A 17,046-nucleotide genomic window follows, 5' to 3' on the forward strand; every position below is an offset into this window, starting at 1 on the left:
AAACCCTATGTGTCTTCCCTGTACCCTGTCTATGGTTCTTTTTCCGGAATGGCCGCCTCACATAGGCTCTTAACACCATCCTCCACTAGAGACCAACCCGGCTTCCTTGACAGTATAAATCTTTATTCAAAACCAAGCAAAAATGAACCTGAAATGATACATAGTATTACAGTACATTCTCCTAGTTGAAGCTGCCATTGTCATACATACTGTACCTGTGTGCTTTTTATTCTAAGTATAAATCTAGGAATGAAATGCATGATGCATTTTTATGTAATACAAATCCTACAGTACTTTATTTTTAGATGCCCATTTATGAAGGATTTAATTTTTTTACCCCATTTAGACTCTAATAAATAAGACAATGTTCTCATAGAAAGCAAAGTTCCTGGCTATAATACAAAGCGCTTGTTATACTGATAATACCAGTATAATATATTATATAGATAAACATGAAGAAAGATCACAATTAAGTTTGCATTTTTAATCAGAGATGTAAAATAGGAACGCTTTTCCTTACATATCGCTTATGTATTAAACCCCCTTGTGGTATTGATATTAGACTATTTTCAAACCCATTTTTTAGTGTGATAATTTAATCTAAGCACTTTACCAAATACATTGACATAATTAAGAATAATGAAAAATTATAACTATAAACACAATCTCACCCATGCAATCCATAAATAACAATGGTATTGATAAATTGTAAGTTCTTGTGTGGCTCCGAAGAAACTAGGTAAAAAATACATGAGGATGTGTTACTTTTATTCTCTCCTACCTTTATTTTCTATTGAAAGTAGGGCCGTGTCACTGAAAAACATCATTCCTTGCTTAGCAAGTAAAGAGAAGCACTAAAATAGTTCCAAGCCCAAAAGACGTTTAAAGGAAACCTATTAGATTAACGCTACCGCCCTGCAGTCCATAGCAGGGATTTGTCTAAATTGACCTTCAGAATTTAAGAGGATTTAATTGCTACAAAGGGATTATTAACTTGACGCTACAGTCAATGTTGAGAGCAATTTTGTTTCACAATGCACAAGTCTTGGATGCACAAACTGAAATGTTGTAATGAGTATCTAGTACACAGGTTTAAGAGGTGCAGAGATGATAAAATATGTAAACAGTTATGCTTCAAACAGTCTTTGTTTAAAAAAAAACTCAGGTGTTCCTAAAAGCTAGTGTTTCTTTTCCTTTATCCTATCCTTGACTTTTTGTGGCTCAAACTGTATCAGTCTGAGAATTTCCTTATTATTCATGATCCCTTGAATAAATTCTCCTTCTGTCAGCTTATCTGAAAAATAAACAAAGAGATATGTATATTTTAAGAATGGCAGTGTAACCGGGCATACAGAAAAAGCAGGTTTAAAATTACCATTTTCAGATTGTTTCCAATAATTATTGAGACAATGAAATATCTTTGATGATTGTTCTGCAGAATAATGAGGTATTAAATGAGTATTTACCTAAGAATAAATGTATTTGTTTCTAAACCTTGAAATCCTATGAGAGATTTTAATGATTCTCAAATTCTCAAAGACAAAAAACGCTGTGTTTGAGGAGTGGTGTCACAGCTTTGCGATAAAGCACTACTTCGTCTTCATAAGAAAAGCTGCTGTTTATCTACCCAAACTTGATTTAAATGTGTTAAGACTATATTCACAGCTAAATGTTCTTAGATATACTAAAAAGGGCAGTAACTCTTTTTTTTGTACTAGAAATATTGTAGTAATGGCATTTTACTAGTAGTTTTTAATCTGACCTTTCACAACATTCCATCACTCTTAAAGAAGCAAATCATGAATTGTATTTTAAACCTAATGAAACAGATCTACAATTATGGTATTTTATTGGACCTGACTCAGGTCATGATACAGAATTATATATTTTAAACTAACAGTGTTTACTTTTCAAAACACTTAAAGAGATCTGGAAATTCCATCCCTATTATCTATTGAATGGTGTTTATTTCTGCAACTCGTAACAGAGCAGATGAACTGACATACCATTTTCTTTCTTTCCAAAGTAATCCCAGATTTTATCTGTTCTCTTTTCCGGTGTATTCTCATCTTCTGGAAGGGTCTTTTGATCTTCTACACATATCATATTAAATATGGCCTGAAAAGACAAGTCAAGACATTGTTGAAAAAGAAGATTAAAAGTCATCAAACAATATAAAAAGTAACTACATACAGTATGACCATAAAACCATATGGTCATACAATCATTTTCCAGTTGGGGTTTTAAACCACCTTTATGTTAATCCCACTACCATGATGAAAATAATGATTTGAAGATATAATCTCAATGGAATACAATCATGACTTTATTCACCCCTTTTGAAAATTGGCACTGCAGGAGATTAAAAGTTAATTGTCCAATTAAACACATTTTCCTCCACTGCCTTGATTATAACTGGGTAAAAAGAGTTCATGCTTATTTGGATGAAAGTAAATCTTGATCTTAATATCATAGAAATATTCTATTCTGATTTTAGTATGTTTTGTATAATTCATGGATCTAAACTGTTTTTTAATCATGATTTAAGGGACACACATCTCTTCATTGATTTGGCCTATTCTAAAGAATCAAATACGTTACGTTTGCCATACTAATCAACAAATGATGGCTTAATATTATTTGTACTGTTATACTGTAAACATTTTGTTTTGTATTAGCTACAGTACATGTGTATACAGTATATGTTGACATTTCATTTAAAAAATTTCCTTGCCAGGTAATAATTTATTCAAAGGACACCTAAAAATTAAATAGCCCAATGCAAAATAGCCTAAACTATTTGTACACCATTATTTGTGCACCCACAGCCTTGTGGAATAGATTATACAGACAGAAGTGAGTGGCTCACTGCTAACAAGCTTTCACACAGAGAGATTGTTCTCACACACCCAAACTAACTTACAGTAAAGGCACTTAAGGTAACCAATGAAAAGATACAGTATACCTTGACAATTTCCAGGACCTCGGTTTTACTGATGGTCCCATTGCCATCAACGTCGTACAAGCCAAAGGCCCACTCCAATTTCTGCATAGTTTTTCCAGAGGAGGTCAGGTGCAGTGCAATGATGTATTCCTTAAAGTCCAGTGTGCCATCGCTGTTGGCATCAAAGCTTCTGAAAACGTGTTGTGCATATGCTTTGGGGTCGGCATCAGGGAAGAAACTGGCATAAATACCTTCAAACTGTTGCTTGGTAATTCTTCCACTTGGGCACTCCTTTTGAAAGGATTGGTACCAGGCTGTCAACTCCTCCTCTGAGTATTTTGTATTCAGCTTGAGATCTTCCAGAAGTTCCTTTGAGAGAGCCCCACTTTTGCTGTTTCCCATTTCAAAAAACCCCTTTGTGTGATGCTGACTTAGCTGAGGAGCACTCAAATCTCTTTGCACTCAACAATCCCACACACTGCTGAATGGGACATGATATCTCCTTTTAAATCCAGCCAGGCTTCTTTAGGATTAAGAGGATAAACACGTCACACACAAAGTCTTGTTTTTCTGGGGGGGAAGCTGGGATGCAATGCTGAATGTGTCAATCAATGATATTAATAAAAAAGCAAAGATTTTGATATGTGAATCAGTCTACACAGGAACATTTCTCATGTGTTCAACTGGTCAGAGATTTTATTTTGGATTATTATTTTGGATTACTGCTGTTTGATTTTCATTGTTTTGTTATTGCATTTAAGGAAACAAAAATAAGGTTTTTCACTGAGGTGCTATAACTGGTAGAAATAGTATTTTCTTGGTTGCTGTCAATAATGCCAAAATGTCCTGCCCCCAGTTTTGTATAGCAGTTATACTATTCACTTTCTGAACAGGGTAAATTATTTGAAACATTTTATTATGATATAGGTCTCATAACATCTATATGGGATATGGGAAATCATCTGTTCCTTTTAGCAAATAGGAGCAATTATTTTATTCCATACAGGGCAAATAATTCATCGTAGGATATGTTTTATTGAGTCTCTGTAGACAACAAACACTGCAGACAGGCTATGACGCAAGAGTGATGGCAGTATTTATGATTTTGCTTTTTATTGATGCAAACCATTTATGATCCCGAGAGTAGTGCAGGTGAGATAAGGAGCTTGTTTATTTCTGTGCGTATTTCATTAGGCACTAATTCTAATTTAGCAGTAGCAGAGGCAGGATTAAAAAGCCATCTGGTGTTACAATGACTTGAAGCATGTCTAGGCAACTATTGAGGTAAGGAGAAAACACTACATATACCGAAGGAAATTAAGGCATATAAATAAATGAAACAGAAAATTAGTTTCAGCATATATATTTCTTTAGAATATGAGAACATACCAAACGCAATCCAGGTACAGAACCCAACTTAAGCAATATATCAAAATACATACAAACAAAAGGCTTTAGGCATTTATATGGGACAGAGGTCCTCTCTACATTTTCTGTTTGGTGCCTGTACTATGATATGCCTGATAGAGAGGAAATATGGTTGGATTTGTCTCAGTTACCAAAAGGCATAATTATCTGCCACATGACTTAGCCTGGGTATGAAACTTAAGCAAAGTAACAGCCTGGGTATTCACACATTTTCTTCCAGAGAAAACAAAAAGATCTTTTGTAGTAGTGTCTTCTTGAAAGAGTTTGCATGGCCAGCCTTGCTCCATATCCTGGTTTAAGTCACTGATATGCAATTTCACTGTGTTTTTATGGATGTCCAAGCCACACTCAGATGACTTGTGACTGCAGACATACTTACAGTACTACAGTATACTTCTTTGTCAAAGATGAAATACTGTAAGTAAACTCATCCCATATATTTTTTTTTAAATCAGGCTTTTCAATTAAACATTTATCTGCATGGGTTGGTGTTAATGGAGAAAGAAAAATAATTTTTTCAAACAATCTATTATGAGAACTAATGCAAATTTCAATTGAATAGCTACATTCAGATTTACATAATGTGAAGTCAGATACAATTTAGGTAAGACAATCTTATTCAGTGGGTGTGAGAGGATTAAAATGAGCCTATCTAGGATTAAAGAGGGTGGCAATCTATCAAGGATAATCAAAGTAAAGCGAAGTTATCTTCACGACATTCTATCTAAGGTTTAGAAAATTATATGTAATTGAGGATAGTGAATATTTAGAATGTGCACTTGAGCACAGTGGACTAACTTAAAACTGGATATTTAATCATGGTTACATCTGGTACTACTTCAGTAACCACTGGGGGCTAATTAATGGGCAGATGGATCTGCATGATTCAAGACAAGGTCAAATGCTTGCTTCTGTTGAACAGTATCTTTAAAACAGAATTAAAAACTACATTATGCAGCTACAGTGTGATGATTGCTGACAAAAAAAATCATCCCACCACTTCCATATTGAAAATATGCCTATTTAATATATTTAGAAAAGACACTGATTGTTAGTATTCTTAACTTTTTTTCCCTGTTTCCAAAATATGGTGCTAGAACAACAAAAATGTTTTCTTGATGCATACCTTGACTTTTTTTTCTCAAAACTCACTGAACATAAACAGTAATAGCAGAAATTACAGTTGTTTGTTTGTAACTGTCTAAGAGCTACATATTACTAGGCCACAAAAATGAAAAACAATTTTTTTGATTGATAGTAGTCTAAGAAATACAGTAAGTGTATGAAACAGGTTAAGTGCCTTTCCAAAATAAGACAATAATGGTATGTATGGCCAATATAAGTCTAACGAATGAAGCAAGTAGACAGCAATGTGCTGAAACCATCCTGTCTTGGATTTGGTGTCAGTTTTAGCAACCTGCAAACGTTATGTATAGATCAAGACCACTTTATTGACCTTATACAATTTTCTCATATTAGGAATTTGTCTTTTCACATACCCCAACTTGCTCTCCATGAGACACACAGACAGGGAGAGAAGCTTGGGGTCAGAGCCCAGGGTCAGCCATTAACTGTATACGGCACCCCTGGAGCAGTTGGGGTTAAGGGCCTTGCTCAGGGGCCCAACGGAGTAGGATTCCTCTGCTAGCCACAGGATACGAACTGGCAACCTTCCAGCCACAGGTGCAGATCCATAGCCACAGAGCCACCACTCCACCCGTTTTATTTCTTTAAGCTTGTTGGTTGTGCTGATTTATTTGTTCCTGGGGTAATTGTTTTCCTGACTTTCCATTTAGGACCATAAAAATGAACATAACAGGTTAGTCATTGTTGTTAAAAGCTGATTTTAATAAGTTAACAATAACTGATAGCAACATATTCCAATGATCTCTGGTACTCTGAATCTATGGGACAGAGGAGCAACAGAACAGCAGAATTTTGTTTACTTTGTCTTACAGATATATGTACAGTATTGGTTACCATAATAATAAATGACTTTTTCAAGAATGCACATCCATCTACTCCTCCTTTCTCTAACCTCTTCATCCAATTCAGGAGTGCAGGAGGAGCCAGACCCTATCTCAGCAAGCAACAGGTACACCCTGGACTCCAGTCCATCACAGGGCTGACAGAGCCAGTTAACCTAACAGTATGTTTTCAGACTATTGCAGGAAACCAGAGCGCCTAGAGAAACACCATGTAAAACATGGGGAGAACATACAATACAAGTTTTATCTAGATATACAGTAGTAGCAAAGCGCATGACTACAAGGGGAAGATGGACTAAGCTGCAGTCGAATTGCATTTTTAAATCATGGCACCTAGTAATATGTTTGTTTGTTGTTGTTTTTTTGCAATGCTGCTTTTATATATAATAAATGTTTTATTTTTGTCTCGTCAACGTCAAAGTCCCAACAGAAGGAGCTTGAACATCCCGCCTAATACATCATGAGTTTTGTGCAAATATGTGTGTTTGCTTTCCCTCTGACATCTAGAACTGTTCTCTGTGTTTTCAACACTTTTTTTGGCTTCTGTGTACCCACATGTCTGAGTTTCTGAAATTGATCTGATCTGGAATTGAACCCAGGGCCCCCACACTGTAAAGCAGCAATGCTAACAACTGCACCACCATGCCACCTGAGAATACACTAAATGTTTTATATGTGTGTGTATACTTAACATGGTTTTGCAATTTCTTTCTGTATTCTGTAGCTTGTTAGTTGCTTCAAATTGCTGGTATAATACAGTATATACAGTAGAATAACTGAAGAAAATTACCCAGTTTGACCAGAAGGGGGAACCAATTTCATAAATACGTTAAGGGGAATTTCAAATCGATTTCTCGTTTATTAATTATTCCATATTCAAAGTTTAAGTTTTCTGAATAACTGCCACCATTGCAAATTGACAATGTTACATCACCATGCTTAAAACGTTTTACGTGACCTGTGACACGAAATACGTGTCAGCGTAACATTTAAATTAAATACGGTTGTTTGTATTGGTTATGTAATAGATCCACACATAAACTCGGGTTCTGATTAAAAGGGGAACCTTGGAATTTTTAAGAAAGTATAAAACTAAGATTGAACGTGTATGTAGTCGCTAAAAACAAGGTAGCCCTTGTTTATTTCTAAATATTTTCCACAGACGCCATAGCGTTTGAAAAACAAAAATGGAAGGAAACACAGCTTCGGAGAGCAATGCTATCGGTCGGTTTGCATACATAACCCGAGTAGAAAGTTTTAGTGCTTGTCATCGACTTCACAGGTAAGAAGGAACTATCAAATTATTATTGTGTAGCCAGGGATTTCTAATGCATATTATTATTTAAGTCCAGGAGAACTACGCAAAACTACTTTATTGCATCGCATCAAACAAAAGACTGTTTAAGGTGTTATTTGACACATGAATGTTCCCGACTTTAAAATTGAACACGGACCCAATCAAAATACTGTAGATTTGTTACGAGCTACTGTATCACCGAAATTAATAAATCATGGACCACCAGTTGATTTGAAAACGAACTGTTGTGGATGATGCGGATTGTAAATTTTAAAAAAAATAGTTCATATAAGTTGCTTAAATACAAACATACTGTTAAATTTACATTTTAGCACCACGCATAAACATTAATAAAACTGAAAGCAATAACTACTGTGCATCCCTTAGTTGACCTTTCCCCAAACCGAAAGAGCTTATGGGAATTGAATTTTTTGCAGTGTACTTTTGTAGTTATCAAACCTTAATCGTTCGCGTGAATTATTTCGTCCTACAGATTCATACATTATGAAGAACAGTATTTAAAATTAGTCGTTACTTCATGAATTCTTAAGTCTATGCACATAAGATTTTCCGCTGCATGCTTGTATTAATCTGATTATTTTACCGGATTTATTGCATGATAGCTTTTTGTTGCGTTTGGTTTAGAATTAAAAAAATGATGCATTGGTACTGATTTAATTTTATTCAGTATTTTCCTTGCTGCCTTTTCGAACTGTGTAAAGCACGCAGTAGACAGGAGAATGCGCTTAAAATGCTGAACACTAACCAAATTAATAATTCAAAACATAAAATTGTAATAAGCATTGAAAAATAATCAGAAGAACTGTGCGATTTTTAACTCAGATGTAACAAAACACGTAATTTTAGATTTTTACGGTGAAAAATAATCTGATCAAATGCCCAAAGGGGCCCTAGAACAAGTTCTCACGTAATGTACGACAGCAGAGCTGTAGACTGTCCGAGTGTTAACAGTGTGTTAGCAGCTCAAGCGTGAGGACAGGGGATGATTGATCTGATTTGCGACCAGAAATGTTCTTTAGTATTGTATAACCGAGATTGTGTTGCAGTCATGACATAAAGCGGTTCCTCTGTTTAATACTTTTATTTTTGCCTTTTTTTATCTGATATCTGACTGAAGTATTTTTATTATAATTAGTTTGAACTATGATGCTTAGTTAATTTTAGTCTCATCTTGTAGTTTTATTACACTTAATGACTACGCTCTAGAAAGAGTGTTAAAAATAAAAATAAGGTCCTGATCAAGCATTGTGATTTATTCTATATATACAGTACCACTTTTGATACACTCTAACACAGAAGAGTTATGACAGTGTTTGTACAGTATCTCCAAATGTAAGTGAAAAGTTGAAAATCATTTCCAAAAAGAAAATAAGTTAACTTGCAATTTGTGAGACATTAGTTGTTGATGTGGTTTTCGTTAAATGTGTTGCCGTTTTTCTGTTATACAGCCGGTTACACGTGTTTAAAATAAAATTGGTTGAAGCTTGATATTAAGTGTACAAAGTTCAGTTCTGAGTCTCTGGTGGTCTCCCTGGTGATTGAGATCAATAATACCCTTCATGTCTAAAACAATTGTTCAGTGCAGCTTCATCAGTTTACTTGCTGTAAGCTACAGATATCCAAATTATCCTTAAGTCTTTATCTGAAGGCCCATCACCCATCTGACATGAAGTTGTTAATGTCCTAATTGGTTCTTTCCATCTTTGGAGGTATGCGACCCCGTAACACTTTAAGCTGCTTGGAATTTTACACTTCACAGTGTAAGCGTCATGGAATTCCCTCCAATGAACCATGTTTTCAAGGACTGTGTGATTAGTGCAATGACCACCTAAAGTGTCGCTGTTTTCGCCATGCTTACTACACGACAGAGTAGGGTGCAGAGTTTTTGTAGAAAAGCTTTGCCTAGACATTGGACTGTCATCATACTGAATTATTTGAAAACTTTACAGCTTGATTCTTAATTATTGATATCATATGGTCTGTAGTTCATTCCTGTTTTTGAGGACTCCTATTGTAGCATTTTATTTCTTTTTGTATTCAATTAAAGTTCCAAAAAGAAAATATCTACTGTACCTTTGCACAGCAGGCATATAAAACCCTGTTCTCCTTTGTGTATATTGATTTCCTTTCTATGTGCTCTAAAACAAGAACATGCAAAAAAACAAACATACAATAAATGAGACTCCATTAAAATTTGAATACAGGTACTCTTGTTTTGGCATTTTCATATTTAATAGTTTTTCTTGGGCTGTGTATATTTGGAACTTAATTGTTGGTGTTCTAGTAGTTTACTTGAGTGTAAATTACCACTACTGTATGATACTCATCTTAAAGAATGCAGCGTCATAGCAATAGATATTGTATACAGTATGTTTTAAAACTTGCCTTTACGGGATGCAGTATTTAAGATATTGCAATAATGTCTGTTGGAGTTATTTCATTGTTTATGTTGTCGTTTATGAAATGTTTTCAGATTAGTTTAAGTGAAATGTAACTTGATGCAGTACCTGCACACAGGTGATAATGCCATGCTTAACTTTCTAAAACATGACAAGGAAAAGTCATTCATATTTTTTGGGACTCCTTTTTTGTGGACTCAAATGGTATTGGAAAGTAAGATTTCTCTGTTGCGTGGAGCTTACTCAGATTAGAGGCTGACCTAATGATGATCTCTTTGGATCATTAACCTCTTTATCTATTTCTGTCGGCTTCACGTCAGAGGTCCTGCTTCTGGTCACCTGCTTACATCATTACTCCAGTTGGAAAAAAAAACAACTACTGTATATACTGTACATTTCTGTTTTTCAGTAAATTGTTTTATTCACAAGGACAGCAGCATTTACTTTGCTATCAAAATATTTTGATCAAAACACTTTTTTCAGTTACACTTACACAATTTTCACTTTGTGGCTGTGATTCCTACATTGTTTTTCACTTTTGTGAAAGATATCTCTTCCAGGTAGGCACTATAGGCAGAGAGAATATTTGTTCTTTAAAATCTGATTTGAAAAACATGTTTGTAGTACTTTTTTAGAGTTCTGATGTTTTTAATCTGCATTTTCATTGTACCCGTGGGACTAATTTCTTCCTTATTTTAGCAACTCCCTAAGTGCTGAAGAAAACAAAAGAATCTTCGGCAAGTGTAACAACCCCAATGGACATGGGCACAACTATAAAGGTCAGAAGTATAAATGCTTCACAGTCAAACCAGTATGTCAGTAACTGTTTCAGATTAGTGGTCCAAATACTGATAAATCGATCCATCATTCCAGGGCAAAAATCATGTAAATTCAATCCACTGCTGTAAATGTTCACAATTTGTGCAGAAAACTAACTCTTTACAATTGTCAGTGAAAATCACCTCTGTCACATAAACTTTGGATGTGTACAATGTGGTAACACTTCAACTTTGGGATGCCTTTAATGTGGTGACAAAATTCACAGTTTCAGCTTAATGTATCATCAGACGAACTCATGATGAGGGTGAATTCCAGGAAGGTGTCACAACAAAATTATCTTATATTATATAATTACAATTTTTATTAAGTTATTATAGAACGTTGTGCTGTTGTAACATTAGCAGCAGATAGCCTTGCTGTCTTATCATTCAGTCTAACTAAAGCTCATAATGTAGAAACAAATGCATAGATTCTTAAGTAGTGTTGCATGCACATGTCAATGGCATTGTTTTATGAATGTAATTACACATTTAGTTTTTCCACAACATTGCAGTTCTATACAATGCTCAGTATTGGGGACGTAGAAGGGCTTCTGTTATTATTAGGAGTCATGTACAGTATGTATACAGTGCATTTTAGTTTGATTAAATTACATCACAGTATACATAGTATTAGTAAATGCATTTTAAATTGACAGCGTTTTTATTTAAGAATAGACTGATATATGAATTCCGCCTTCACTGAATAATTACTGTCACACAATCATTTCAAGATTAGAACCTTCTACCAGGGTTTGATTTCAGCAGAGCTGAAAAAAACACACAAAAAAGGACAAGCCAGAGTAAATAAATTGTACCACCCCCTTGGTAGTTGTAAAATTGTTACTTTTAGCTCAGTTGTAGTTATAAGTTGTGTAGTTTCTTTTATTGATTCCAGGGAGAAATTTAGTGTGAGACAGTAAGCAAACAATTTAAATTAATCCTTAAAATGAATGATAAAAAGTAAGCAGTAATAATTAAAATGTCTGCTGTCCTCTCATATTGACATAAAATAGATGCAGTTGTTAGCCTGGGACACTGCTATTATAGAATTTGAAATGTAAATATGTCTTAATGTTAAAATATATGTTTTAAAAACACAGATAACACAATCCGTGTATAACAGTTGCAGTAAAGAAATTGTAAATTTGCTATACTTTGTTTGCATTTGAGGATAATTGCTTAATCAATTAAGTGTTTGTAATGATAATTCATGTAATCCTGTCAGATAAGGCATGCTTTACATAGTCTTTTATTTGTAGTTATATTTTCTTTTTCTGTTTAACATAATTTGCATCAATAAAATATTCTGAGTAAGGGTTTTTAGCCATAATATACTGTAGGAATATTCTAAATTATGCTCTGTATTATAATTGGCTAACTTCGTAAAATTTCTTGACTGCGAGAGATTATCTGAGCAATATAAATTAATATTCTCTGTTTGCTTCTTTTGCAGTGGAAATAACTGTAAGGGGAAAAGTAGGTAACAATCAGTTACTCTTATTCCAATACATGGTGTTATATCGTTTATATGGTGTTATATCACAATCTTAAACATTGTGATGCAAATGCTGGTTTTATTACTTAAGATTTGTTTTTGAAACAGCAGTGTAAGGGAAATTAATAACAGTATTGTGTCTTGATTAAGATGATCCTATAATTTGTGAAAAATTCAAATTAACTGTTCTTGTTTATGGTCTTTACAGTTTTATGCTACTGATTTATGTCCTATTGTAGTTTGTTAGAAGTAAAGTAAGATCTTGACATCTGTAAGTTTGTGATTAATGTTTTATTATTTTAGTTGATCAATGTTATTTTAATTAACTTAAAGCCAATGCATTAGTACTTTAAGTATCATATACTGTAAATGATCACATAAAAGACAACTTATGTCTTTTAACCATATATAATAAACTGTAGTACATTATGCAATGGCAGAGGGGTGGACTTGGCTGTATGTAAATTGGGCTATTCACAAAAGTGTTCTGCACTGAGTCCTTGCAAATGTCGAGACCTTTTAGTAATTATAATCAATAAGTTATGTTTAGCATTTCAACATAACTGTATATGGCTGTACCCCTTTTTAAAATTCACTATTTGTGCAACGACAATTTTATCCAGTTAATGTTATTTCCTTTTCAAGGAAAATATTGTAGATGTAATACTTCTCACTGTTGTGCTGTTCTTGATTTGTGTGTGTCTTTACAGATTGACCCTGAGACTGGTATGGTGATGAACCTCACAGACCTCAAACACTACATTGAGGTGGGTCAGACTTTTATCATACACTGTTCTGAAACTGGACAAATAGTTTTTCCCAAGGTTTTGTGATGACATGCTTTCCAAAATCAAGCTTGTTTTCAAGAAGAAGTGGACTTCAGTGGATATTAGTGGGGGTATTTATTTTGTGAAAACTTAATTTAAGGTGTACATTTTGTAGATTCAGGATTTATTCACAATAAACTGTATAACACTTTGTCTGCAGGATTATCACTGCTGCTGCTTTCTAAAAGTTAAAAACCGATTCAATATGTAGTACTGTACATTGACGTTTTTCAGAGTAATCACTGCCAGTATACAGATGCTAAAACACTGTTATTTCTGTTATATGAAACACTTCTTAGATGACAGAATCGCTGACTTTCATTCTTTCCACCTTCTACTTTTTTTTGTATTTCATAACCCCGGATTCCTGATGGCATTAAGTAGATGCAGCACAATAATTTGTTATTTCTGATTTTCATCCATGTTCTATGGAAAAAGACATCTGATGCAAATGACCTTACAAGTAGTGTGATTGAAGGTGTGACACTGAAAGCAGTAGCAGACTTATGCTTCAATTCAGAGAGCATCAATGGTTGAGTTTACAGAAAAAAAAATTAAAAAGTAGGCACGTTCAAGCCACAACAAGCTGTTAAATTACTACCCATGTGCTATGGAGAACTCATGTTTGAGGAGTCCCATATCCCTTACGCTCACTTATGAACATCTAATGGAAGCAAAACCGTAATGTGATGTGGATGTACTGTATTTGCCAATGGATGTGAATTGACCCACTATTAGGTAACTCTTTCTCAGAGGGCAGTATATAATGCTAATAAGTGATAAGTTGACTGTATTTTTACAGGCAAACTTGCACATTTCTTTTGAGTTGGGGTTTATCGTATCAGCAAGTACAGTACCAGTCCAGTAGTGTTAAGATCAGTATGTTACCAATGTAAAAAAATGACTGTATATCCTTTTATTTTAGAATTGTACAAGTAAAGGTAAATTCCACACTGAAAATTGTACACACTTTTCTTTAGAGCCTTCTTTAGGCATAAGCAATTTAATTTTGAGAGAATTCCATGGGTCATCTTCTCGTCCAGCATATTGCTTCTGCCATTTCTTACTTCCCTCTTTTTTTTAAGGAGGCAGTCATGAAACCTCTAGACCACAAAAACCTGGATAAGGATGTTCCATACTTCGCAAATGCAGTTAGGTATGTATAAAGGTTTTATGTAGTAACATTATTTTAAAGTGTGAAAGTTAAAAAGTCTTAAAATTATGTTTTTTATTTTGTTTCTTTTGTTTTTTAGCACTACAGAGAATTTAGCTGTGTTCATCTGGGACAGCTTAGTGAAGCTCCTGCCACAAAATGCACTCTATGAAGTGAAGATCCATGAAACTGATAAGAACATTGTTGTTTACCGTGGAGAATAGAATTTACTTTGACTTTACATCAATATCGAGAGTAGCTTGCTATGGGGACCAAATAGAATAAGTGCATTTTAACAACAATTTTTAAAAACATGTTTCAGTGTTGTTACAGAATGTTGTAACACTGACAAATCATTTTAAAGTTTAAATTTACACAGACATATACAGTAATGATTTAAATGAATGTGTTTTTTATTTAGTTTTTTTTCACTCTTTGCAATCTCCATTATTATGTGTTTTCATGTGAAAGAATTGCAAACTGGAATAGGGCTGTTTTTTTCCTGGTAAATTAACTTGAACATTTTCTTAATATCTTTTCATGCCTTTCTCATTTTCTCATCAACACTGATGACACTTAAATGAAAACACAAAAACATTTGACCCCCTCTTCTTTTATTGCTTCTTCATGAATCAAGTGTGTGTTTAATTTTTATGATATACAGGTAAGGTTGTAGCCAGTTACATCAGAGAACAAAATTGATTATAGAGTGTTACCTGTGCCAGCATGTGAATTTAAATGATAATATTGAACATGATAGAAAATTGAACTTACGCCCTATTGTTTTCTACTGTTTTTAAATGTAATTATTCCAAGAATAAATGTTGAATCTTTAGAAACATTTGCAGTACTTAATATCTTTGGAACTGTGAAGCTTATGAATTTCATTTTGCTGTTTGCAATTAAGTTAATACCAGCCTTACCTTCAGTGAGAGTTCTAAAGGATCAGATTAATTTTAGTTGTAGGAAATGTAAAATACCCCTTATTTTTGGAATTTTCGAAGATGCACTGACATTATACCTTCAGTTAAATTAAAAGATTATAAAATGGTTTGGATTGTTCATTGGGGCATCATGAATGTATCATATATTTTAAAATCTTTAAAATCCAATTGATCTTTTTTGGAAATTATTTTAATTTTAGTTGTTAAGGCAGATACTAATGATATCCATATTCTTTTTTATATAGCACATACACAAATAAATGTATAGTTCTACAGTATGTTTCATTTAGATGTAAATTTGATATACTGTAGATGTTGACAAGACAATGAAGCAGCAATTTAGAAGAGCCAAGAAGAAACCTTTAGATTTCATTGAGATCGTTTATCAGATAATGCCAGATACTGTATGTAATTGGTTGTGTCCTTGTGTGGAAGCATCAAATGTAATTATGTGATTTTATGTTTAAACAACAGAGGGTGCTACAAAGCATTTTTTCCTGTGTGTAATGGAAAAAAGTTAGATAAAATACAAAGAATTATGTCTTTAGTGAGATCAGAATGAGTTTTTGTCATTATAAATAAAAGATCAGGCCAGTAGGGAGAGCATGATGGCTCAATCTGACCATATCAGAATAATATTTTCTCTGGAGACCCCGGTGGAGCAGTGAAATATTGACATAAAGGCATAGAGTAGTAAACAGTAGGAAACCTATTCTGTTTATATTTGTCTCTGTAATTCCTTTTAAGTGTTTCTACTAATAGCCTTATATAACCTTTTCTCTTGAAATGCCATAGTTCACGCACTCCCCTTATCCCCTGCTTGTCAGTAAAACTTCAAATTGAAAGGATTCATGTCCATGATCCTGTTTTGGCTTCTATGAATAGGTACTAGTGTAATCTGTATAGGGATAAATAGTACCATGCCTGGACATGCGGTCAAGTTCAAGTCCTTACATCTCTTTGATGTACAATGCAGAGTTTAAAACTAATTATTGTCGAAATGCCATGTTATTGAAGCCAGTAACATCACTTCTTTCAAGAAATGGCTGGTAGAGGTGATCAGTTATCTACCAAAATCAATCAGCTGCAGTAGATTGGACAAGTACTCTCTTACTTGTGAATTTTCTTGTGCTATATACAGTATATACAGTATACTGCTTGTCACAAAAAAAGTCACAAAAATAATTGAAGATGTGCTCTTGATAATGCAAATAACGTTGATTAAAAAGCATTAGGAAGGAGCATTACATAATTGTTTACTGTATGTTAACTTGAACCATTTTATAATCCAAATACTATGCTTGACATAAGTTAAACTAATGTTTCAAAGCAAAAAGTGACATGTTTATACTGTATGCATAAGAAACACGACCTTATGTCAAGTTATGTAATGGGGAAAAATAAAATTACTGAAAATTTCTGAATCCTCTGAACATACTGTAACTGATTTATTTTAATGTTTTTTTTTGCTCAGGTTTTATTTTCTTTTTTTTTCTGGAATTAAAAAGGTAGGAAACACTGACGTGATTTGGTTATTTTATACACTTAAGAAGTTCTGTGTTGGCACTGAGAGGCTCTTCATAATGGATATTGGTCTGCAGTTCAGGACATGGAAGCTGTACAATTTCTGAATTTTCAGGTACTGTATCTACAAATATATACCAGAGCCTTTTTATAGTTCTGGCTGGCGGCCTGTGCTGTCTTTATCTGCATTAGGATTTCCTGCTGA

General features: G+C 33.9%; 2 protein-coding genes across 2 annotated transcripts; one reads left to right on the top strand and one right to left on the bottom strand.

Moving 5' to 3' along the window:
* Positions 1-469: 469 nt before the first annotated feature.
* rcvrna (recoverin a) lies at positions 470-3,420 on the bottom strand. Its single transcript, XM_006643476.3, has 3 exons — positions 2,966-3,420; positions 2,007-2,118; positions 470-1,294 (listed from the first exon to the last, which is right to left on the bottom strand). The coding sequence occupies exons 1-3, from the start codon at positions 3,344-3,346 to the stop codon at positions 1,179-1,181; spliced, it is 609 nt and encodes a 202-aa protein (XP_006643539.1). The 5' UTR covers positions 3,347-3,420; the 3' UTR covers positions 470-1,178.
* A 3,864-nt stretch (positions 3,421-7,284) lies between these two features.
* pts (6-pyruvoyltetrahydropterin synthase) lies at positions 7,285-16,837 on the top strand. Its single transcript, XM_069194490.1, has 6 exons — positions 7,285-7,642; positions 10,777-10,856; positions 12,352-12,374; positions 13,104-13,160; positions 14,306-14,376; positions 14,474-16,837. Exons 1-6 carry the CDS (start codon positions 7,548-7,550, stop codon positions 14,595-14,597), a joined length of 450 nt encoding a protein of 149 aa, XP_069050591.1. The 5' UTR covers positions 7,285-7,547; the 3' UTR covers positions 14,598-16,837.
* The last annotated feature ends 209 nt before the right edge of the window (positions 16,838-17,046 follow it).

Source organism: Lepisosteus oculatus, chromosome 9, assembly GCF_040954835.1.
Source record: "Lepisosteus oculatus isolate fLepOcu1 chromosome 9, fLepOcu1.hap2, whole genome shotgun sequence".
NCBI lineage: Eukaryota > Metazoa > Chordata > Actinopteri > Semionotiformes > Lepisosteidae > Lepisosteus > Lepisosteus oculatus.